Genomic DNA, 9,384 nt, shown 5'->3' on the forward strand with positions numbered 1-9,384 from the left:
TGCCATGCCCACGAACATCATCACTGAGCTGCTTGTCCTTCCCGTTATGGCCAGTGAGGCCATCCTCAAGCAGCCCGCTGTCACTGGCCAGGCCATGGATGCCAGTTTGAAGCAGGCCACTGTTTCTGCCTCTGACACAGAGGCCATTCCCGAGCGGCCAGGTCTCACAGGCTCAGAATCCGCTCCAGTCCTCCAGTCTTTAGAATCAGTCTTGGTGTCCACGGCAGTCCCAGACTTGGCTCCACTCCGAGAGTTTACTCTAGAGCTTGTCCCAGTCCCGGAATCACCAAGGTCCATCCCAGAGTGGACTTCAGGGCAAGTCCCAGTCCAGGAACAGCCAGAGATCATTCCAGAACCAGTCTCAGTCCAGAAGCAGCCAGAGTCCTTAGAGCCAGTTCCAGAGTCTGTTCCAGAGCCAATCCTAGATCCAAAATCCGTTCCAGAGCCAATCCAAGACCTGCCAGAATCCTCCACTCACTCGGTCAGTCTTTTCCCTATCAGTGGAGTCATGTCCTCCGAGTTAACTTCTAAACCCATTCTCAACCAAGAGCCTACTTCCAATGCTAAGGCCATTCCTGCTCCCCAAGCAGTGGAAAGCACCCTGCCCTACTCCACGATTTTTAAGCCATCATTGGTCAAGCCAGTCAATACCCGCAGATACACTACTTCCATCTGTCCAGCGCCGTCTTCTAAACCAAACACTTGCGGTTCTCCCACCCCACCGGCAGCCTTCCACTCTGCCCTGCCAGGCTACAACACTAGATTTATTCCCACCCTCCCCACCCCCTCTCCTGTGCTGCATGGCTACGTTATGCCTGCTCCCTTTAAGTCTGCCCAGTTGGTACCCCCTTGGTTCCCTACTTGGATATTTCCCATTTACGTTTGTTTAGTTTTGCTTTTTTTATTTTATTTTTCCCCCTCTTGTACATAATGTTGTTTCTCTGTGTGTTGCGCTGAGTAGTGGTGTGTGTGTGTGTTCGTGCTGTGTGTTCCCTCCAGTCCTGCTCTACCACCCTGAGACTCCCTGCCTGTTGGTTCCCCAAGGCGGCCCGCCAACCAAGCCTGGTGCTGAGAACCGAATCTCTGATGCTGCCTGCTTTGAGCCCCTTCACTCTGCTGTTCTCTGCTCTGGTTTCCTCCCCATCCTTCCGCCCCGATTTGACCAACGACTGAGACTGTACCCCTGACTGTCTACCTCTCAGGGCATTGATCTTTCCCTGCTGGTTGGAGCTGTCCCAAGATTGTCCACCCGTGCTGTGAACTTGTGTCTTCAATAAATCTTGTTTCACTCACTCTGCATTTGGGTCCCTTCCTGTTGACCGTGACAATAGGAGCTTGTGACCAGACAAATGCCTCGCAAATCATTCAGTAAAGAGTATTTTTACATTCTCATACTTGTTATGAAAGCGGAACACAAGTTCTAGAAGCAATCAAAACCAACAAAAGAGCAATGATATGTAAGTGCTGTAACAAGTCTTGGTTAGCCAAACGCAGTACATGTAGCAAGGTTTTATATATACCGGTATATATATATATATATATATATATAATATCAGACACATGTAATTTAAGTGTATTTAAGGCAAAACCAGTGTTGTTCCTCACATGACAGCCTCTATATTGCAGGTCATGGTGGCATCCTGCCAGGTGAAGTCTTTCAGTCGGAGGACAGGAAAAGGCTGTGATGAATACTTGGTACAGCACCTCATCGGACCTTAACACATGACAAATTCTCAGCTCACATGGTTCCATGACACGTGACCAACTATCCTGACCCATAGCTTTATTCAAAAATTCATTCATCTGTTCATTTTTCTGATAAAAAAAAAACCTTGGCATTATACTACGAATATTTTTGACTCTGTGAAAAATTGTACCTCTATTTTAAGTTGCTTTGGACAAAAGTAAATGCATACATCTAAATATAAAATTTGTTATAAAACAATGTCTTTGAATCTCCTTGGTAACTTATATGTGAAAATTAACCAATGGTGTCTTGAACTCATATGACAAAAATTGTTCAAAAATTATAATTTTGAGTTACAGAGCTAAATAATTATTCGTTAAAATTTCTCAAAAAAAAAAAAAAGTACAGGTTTAGAACGAGCACGCAAAAAAAATGTTTAGGCCTTAATAACATAAACAAACAATAATAAACATAATTTGATGCATATATGTCATACATTCATTAGCAAGAAATAGCTAAGATGCACTAAAAAAATCATAAAAGTTATATTATTAACTATTAGCATTGGTTTGATTTTATTTAAAAATCATATTTCCAAATTTCATTTATTAAAATAGTTTAGAATCAGTATAAATCTGTTCATTGTGCAAGCAATTAAATTTATTCAATTAAGTATGAACATGGTTAAAATATGGCTAGATGTGGAATAAGCAATATTAAATTAGTTAAAATGTATATGAAAGAAATTGCATTTATTGATGATAAATACATAAACCTGGTTATTGTCTATTTAGTTTTAGCACATTCGGATTATTAGTACTATTACAGAAGTCAAAACCATATCATGTCAAGTAATGCTCAAATAAGATGTCGGATTTGTTAGATAAACAGTTAAGACATAAACCCATCATATCACTCAGTTAAGCCATCAAATCAACTGCAAAATCCCTGATTATTAAGCATGGCAGCATCTCAGCTATATGACGAATGTGATCGTCCCAATTCTAAATGTATAAAAATGCACGTGGGTCACATGTCAAGAAAAGCCTTGGTAATTCAAAGCACTGAGAAACACTTGAAATCAAAGAGATTGTCTGAGAAAAGTCAGCTTTACTTACTACTTTGACTCAGGCTGACCCAGACACACAGCAACAGCAGCAGCGCAGATGACGTCAGGACGAGTCTGCTCATCATGGGAGGGAAACAAGACACTTACAGGTGAAAAAGAAAAATGAGATTGATCAAAAGTATTCAACAAGTTGATGACAGTTGTGCGGACAGCAGCAGAAGTGTTGATGATGGTGATGATGAAGATGTAGAGCTCTTATAGTCCACGTTATCTGGCATCCCCAAAAGCTACATTATATAGCTGTTCGTGAGGGGAATTTGTGGACCACACAGCAGCGTCACTGAGTGGTGGAAGACTGGGGGAAAATCAAGGTGTCTTGAGTTAAGTATTAGTAGGTCAGCTAAATCTGTCACATTTTGTGATACTATCACAAGTGTGTGATCACTGAAATTACTGGTTTAGACACAGAACATTATTAGTGCTGGTAAATATCATTCAAAAACATATGTAAGGAATGCAAAACAAAACAACTCTGTAGATGCAAAAACAATAGTGAAAAATGGAAATACTATTTTAAGAATAGATTATATGTAGTTCTTAAAAATAATAATTAAAAAGTTAGATAAGGTTAAAAAGTGTAAACATGTGGATGGACGTTTTTCCTCAACATGAAAATTTTACGATAAAATGTACAGTATGAATACAGTATAAGATGAGTTGTATATTTTAGGTGTAATTTGCTTCATTAAAAAAAATCTACATTTTTTAAAAACTGAGGAGATCCTAAAACAATAATGATTTAAAATATATTATACAAGAATGTAAAAAAATTTACCCAAATAATGTATGAATGTTTATTTAGTGCAACAAAAAAATTATACATATACTTGACCCTTGACCCACTCGCTCTCTCATTCTTCCTTTGTTGGTTTGATTGCTTCTGCTGTCCTCACACCTGTCCACACAATCTGTATCTTCCATTTCAACCTCTCCCATCACCATGGGCAAGACCAAGGAGCTGTCAAAGGATGTCAGAGACAAGACTGTAGATCTGCACAAGGCCGCCGCAATGGACTGAAATCCTGCAGCACCCTGCTCAAGAAGGCACATGTACAGGCCCGTTTAAAGTTTGCCAAAGAACATCTAAATGATTCAGAGAATGACTTCACCTCATTGAGGGGCAAATGGACGAGGCCATGTACTGTAAAATCTTGGACGAGAACCTCCTTCCTTCAGCCAGAACACTGAAGATGGGTCATGGATGGGTCTTGCAGCATGACAATGACCCGAAACATACCGCCAAGGCAACAAAGGAGTGGCTCAAGAAGAAGCACATTAAGGTCATGGAGTGGCCTAGCCAGTCTCCAGAAAATCTGTGGAGGGAGCTGAAATTTCGAGTTGCCAAATGACAGCCAAGAAACCTTAAGGATTTAGAGAGGATCTGTAAAGAGGAGTGGATCAAAATCCCTCCTGGGATCATGTGTGCAAACTTGGTGACCAACTACAAAAAAATGTCTTACCTCTGTGCTTGCCAACAAGGGCTTCTGCACCAAGTACTAAGTCATGTTTTGCTTGGGGATCAAATACTTATTTCACTCACTGAAATGCAAATCAATTTCTAATCTTTATATAATGTGTTTTTTCTGGATTTTTTTGGTTGGTATTCTGTCTCTATACATCAAAATAAACCTACCATAAAAATTACAGACCCTTCATTTCTTTGTAAGTGGGCAAACTTACAAAATCAGCAGGGGATTACATAAATATTTTCCCCACTGTATATACATGCATACATACAGGTACTGAACATTTTTTCCATTTTAAGTCGCTTTGGACAAAAGCACCTGCTAAATGCATACATGTAAACTTAAAATATAATGCATTTGAATCTCATTGGTAACTTATATGTTTAATGTAACCAATGGCATCTTGAAGTCATGTAAAAAATCATTAAAATTATCATCGTGACATCGTATATATACATATATATATACTGGAAATTAGGTAGAACAATGAATAATAGTATTTTTTATTTAATTCTAATTATTTAAATTATTAGCATTTATATTTGGTATTAGGCCTGCTAAAACGCAACACTTTAAAATATAAACAAATACAAGTGATGTCTATAAAAGAGCAGATCTTTGCTGAGCAGCTTTAACGTGACGGTCTGTATTGTGTGTGACTTCATCACATCTGCAGTGTCTGAACTCGTTTCCCATTTTATTCTAGACAAAGTAATGCAAATGTTCATTAAACATTAAACAGTGAGCACAGCTAAGAAATCAGTTTTTTATTAACTATTTTCCATTTGAAGTGAGCATTTCTGCATTTTTTCCGAGATATGGAATCTGTGGATAATAGTGATGCCTGTGATAGCAGATGAGTTACTTGAGTTAAATATAATTTTTATGCATCTACTTTCAAGACAAAATAATTGAAATAACATTAACATCGAGTCAAACATTTAGACTAACATCCAACAGTCAAAGGCATCCGCCTTTCCTGGAAATCGAGCACTCATCAAGATTCTCTTATCACAACTTTAGATCAGATCGCAGCCTTTGATGGGAAAAAAACTATATTATATTTGACCTGATATGACTTAAACCTTACTCTAATTCTAATCCAGACACTTCCATTTTAAAAGATCATAAGTGTATTTCGTAGAAATTAAACTCGAAATGTCATGACACCTTCTCTAAACCTGGAGGTGTAAATGAAAGAATGTGAAAATGTTTTAGTAAAACCAACACAGAGAGCAATGCTTTAAGTGACATTAAAACTGGTGTCTAGTCACGCAGAAAGACTAAAGCGAAGGCTGAGGGTTTGAAGGGAAGTGATTCGTTGCTAGAGGAGCCACTGTAAGGCTTTGTTCTCACTCTTATGACCTATTTCACCCTTTGATTTTAGGACATGAGTTACATAAAACATTATGACCTAGAAAATATATGTAATTCTACACCCCCACAAGAAACCACACGTTAGCATGTGGAAATGAGGACGCCGCTGAGCATGTGGGTAGTTCAGAATAATCCATTTGTGTGCATGTGTGTGTGTGGTTTTATCTATTAAAGCTGTTATATAATCATAAAACACAATATAATCATAATTTAATAATGGATTCATTCTATAATCAAAAGGTTAAGGTTTGAGTCCTGTCCTGGTGGACATTCCCACTTCCTGGTTTCAAAAGTTCCATGTCAAATGCACTGTGTCGCTCTTTATCAATCATTATCTGAACTGGTCATTCCAAGCGGTTTTACAGTATGTAAAATATTCCATGTGTGGCAGTGACTTTGACAACAAATTCAAATATTGGTCAATGACACTTTAAATAGTGAAAGTTTTTTATGCAACAGTAATTTTAAAGGAATAGATCACCCAAAAATGAAAAATTGCTGAAAATGTACTCACTTTTAAGCCATCCAAGATGAAAATGAGTTTATTTCTTTTTAAGAACAGTTTTGGAGAAATTTAGCATTACGCCACTTGCTCACCAATGGATCCTCTGCAGTGAATGGGTGCCGTCAGAATGAGAGTCCAAACAGCTGATAAAGACATCACAGTATTCCAAAAGTAATCCATATGAGTCCAGTCCATTAATTAATGTCTTGTGAAGTGAAAAGCTGTGCTTTTGTAAGAAACAAATCCATCATTAAGACTTTATAACTTTAAATCGTTGCTTCTGGCCAAAATACAAGTTCATAATCCATAATAATGCTTCCTCAAGTGAAAAGGTCCATCACCTGTTGTCCTCTCACTGCAGAGGATCCGCTGGTGAGCAATTGATGTGATGCAAAATTTCTCCAAATCTGCTCTGATGAAGAAACAAACTCATCTACATCTTTTCAGTAAATTTTCATTTTGAGTTAACTATTCATTTAACAATATCTACAATTTGTTTATTATTATTATTATTAATTTAAAAATGTAGCTAAAAAATGAGCAAATACATTAATTATTTCATTTTAATTATTTTATTTTTCATGAATTATTTCCAAGATGTGGAATCTGTGGATAATAGTAATGTCTGTGATAGCAGATGAGTTACTTGAATTAAATATAATTTCTTTGAATCTGCTTCCAAAATAAAATAAATAACGTAGTCAAACACTTAGACTAACATTCAGCAGTCAACGGCATCTGCCCTTCCTGGAAATCGAACACTCATCAGATTCTCTTAAATTTTCATTTTTTGGTTAACTATTCCTTTAAAAACCTCTACAAAATTTTAACTAAATTATTTTTCATTTTAAAAATGCAGTTAAAAATGAAGTGCTATGATAAGTTTTATTTCAGCAAACTTGCCAGTTTTAGTGTGGGTTGAAATTATTTTAAAAGTGAATAAGCAAACAAGAAACTTAAAATGTTATATCACATTTTATATTCCTATGTGCTAGTCACAGTACACTGCATGTGTGCAGTAAGCTTATTTGTAATTGTAAAGAATAAAATCTGAATGTGTTTGCCTCCAAATTGAGCATGGAGATATTTGTTAGATAAAAATATAATATAATATGATATAATATAATATAATATAATATATACACACAAGTAATGACAGCAGAGTCAAAGTATCAGAAGTAGTAAACTATGTCACACACCCTTTGGCATTTTCATTGATGTAATTTAATATTACATAATATAAAGCTATGTCACAGCATACTTTGGCAAATTTTCAGTCCTGAATTTTTTCTTTGTTCTAGTGACCTTCAAGTTGTACTTAAGGCCTCCTGGAGTTTCCAGCATTGTTTCTATTAATTTGCCAGTAGGAAACATTTCAAATATGTTAATGGTTCACTCTCTCTTTCAGGGGAGTAAACATTAAAAGTCTGTGTTCTGTGCTTTCCCTCTGGCTGATATTTCCTCTGTGTTCTTCCTTGTTGCACCTGTTTGACTGACAGGGCAGATAATATCTCATTGTTTTTTTTTGTGCACATGTACTTCTGTTTACGTATGCACGGAAAACCCTGTCTCGGGTGTTTCCATGTCCAACTCTCTTTAAATACTATAGACTCGCTCTCACAACTGGCACATTTCTCATTTGACTCTTGCTCTGAGGATCTCACACACACACTGACAGAGACGATGACTCGCATTTCAGCTTCAGTGATCGTGCTGTTGGTTGCAGCTCTCAGTGTACTCTGTACAGATGCTTCTGCTTTGTGTAAGTACATTTCTTTATATAACTGGACTGATAATAAAGCTATTTGCACAGTCGCAGATGAATTTGTAGGTTTTACGCCTTCATTGGGAAAACTGTTTTGTTTCTCAGAGACACTGTTAAATGTTTTTAAAATCTGAGGTTCATGATGTGAAGATATTTTTGTAGAGATTAAATAATGTAACAAAATCTAAACTATTCTTGTTGTGTTTACAGCATGTTGTAGGAAGTATACCAAAGGACAGATACCAATGGCAATTATCAAAGGATATTCCATTCAGACCATGACGAGAAACTGCCACATTGATGCTGTCATGTAAGTATAAGATGCTTTCTACATATAGTGCATTTTGCATTGACTGACTATAAGCATTATAACTGATTCCTAGATAAAAACCTAACCAAAAGATGCTGCTTTACCTCACAGATTCCACACAAAAGAAGGCAGGAACATTTGCACAGACCCCTCCAAAACCTGGGTGATGATCAGTATCCGTAAGCTGAGGTAAGCTTGCAGATGTGTGATTGCTGTGAATAAACAAAACAAATGAACATCAACTGAACAGTATTGAAATTAAAGCTAATGATTTCTGTTATCTCTTTTCTGTTTTTTAGGAAGGAAGTGCAAGTTATCAGCAGAAAACATTCAAAAGTCTAATTTTACAACTTCTGTGGTTAAACAGATGTTACTACAAGAATAATTATTTATGGAGGAGGATCTATTTCTTTATGAAATTTGCCTATTTCCTCTGCATATTTTATATGCGTGTTATATTATACTGTTACACTGTTTGCTTTTTTAATTAACTGCATTAAAATTAATTTTCTATGTAAAGAGAAAACCTGCCTTTTGTATTTAATTGATGTTCTTATACCTCAAACTTAATGCAATTAAATTTAACAAAATAAATACTATTTGTATTACTATTCACACACATACACACACACACACGTACACACACACACACACACAGGTTTGTTTTTATGGTTTATGGGGACTCTCCATAGGCGTAATGGTTTTTATACTGTACAAACCGTATATTCTATTGCCCTACACCAACCCTACCCCTAAACCTACCCCTCACAGGAAACTTTCTGCATTTTTAGATTTTCAAAAAAACTAATTCTGAATTATTTATAAGCCTTTTGAATTACGGGGACACTGAAAATGTCCTCATAAATCACCTTCTCGTTGTAATACCTATGTCATACCCATGTTATTATACAAATTTGTGTCCTCATAAACCACATAAACATGCACACACACACACACACACACAAATAAGCTCACAAATAAAAGAATCATTATGATGTTATACAACTGTAATGTAGAAATATGCACTTTCTGTAATGCTGATTTGATACATACCTGAAAATTTATGTAATTACATGTAAAAAAAGGAGCAACAAAACAACAATAATAACAATAATATGTACAATATATATATATATATATATATA

General features: G+C 36.4%; 1 protein-coding gene across 1 annotated transcript; it reads left to right on the plus strand.

Moving 5' to 3' along the window:
* Nucleotides 1-7,766: 7,766 nt before the first annotated feature.
* On the plus strand, nucleotides 7,767-8,764 carry LOC107660500 (C-C motif chemokine 20-like). The gene is made up of 4 exons (XM_016449817.1): nucleotides 7,767-7,926; nucleotides 8,140-8,239; nucleotides 8,351-8,428; nucleotides 8,539-8,764. The coding sequence occupies exons 1-4, from the start codon at nucleotides 7,848-7,850 to the stop codon at nucleotides 8,579-8,581; spliced, it is 300 nt and encodes a 99-aa protein (XP_016305303.1). The 5' UTR covers nucleotides 7,767-7,847; the 3' UTR covers nucleotides 8,582-8,764.
* The last annotated feature ends 620 nt before the right edge of the window (nucleotides 8,765-9,384 follow it).

The sequence above is a fragment of the Sinocyclocheilus anshuiensis genome, unplaced genomic scaffold, assembly GCF_001515605.1.
Source record: "Sinocyclocheilus anshuiensis isolate Anshui unplaced genomic scaffold, SAMN03320099.WGS_v1.1 scaffold850, whole genome shotgun sequence".
Taxonomy (NCBI): domain Eukaryota; kingdom Metazoa; phylum Chordata; class Actinopteri; order Cypriniformes; family Cyprinidae; genus Sinocyclocheilus; species Sinocyclocheilus anshuiensis.

Coding starts and splice junctions, on each gene's coding strand:
- LOC107660500 (XM_016449817.1), top strand. CDS start 7,848: ATGACTCGCATTTCAGCTTCAGTGATCGTGCTGTTGGTTGCAGCTCTC. Junction 7,927..8,139: donor TACAGATGCTTCTGCTTTGT/GTAAGTACATTT, acceptor TTGTGTTTACAG/CATGTTGTAGGAAGTATACC. Junction 8,240..8,350: donor TGCCACATTGATGCTGTCAT/GTAAGTATAAGA, acceptor TTTACCTCACAG/ATTCCACACAAAAGAAGGCA.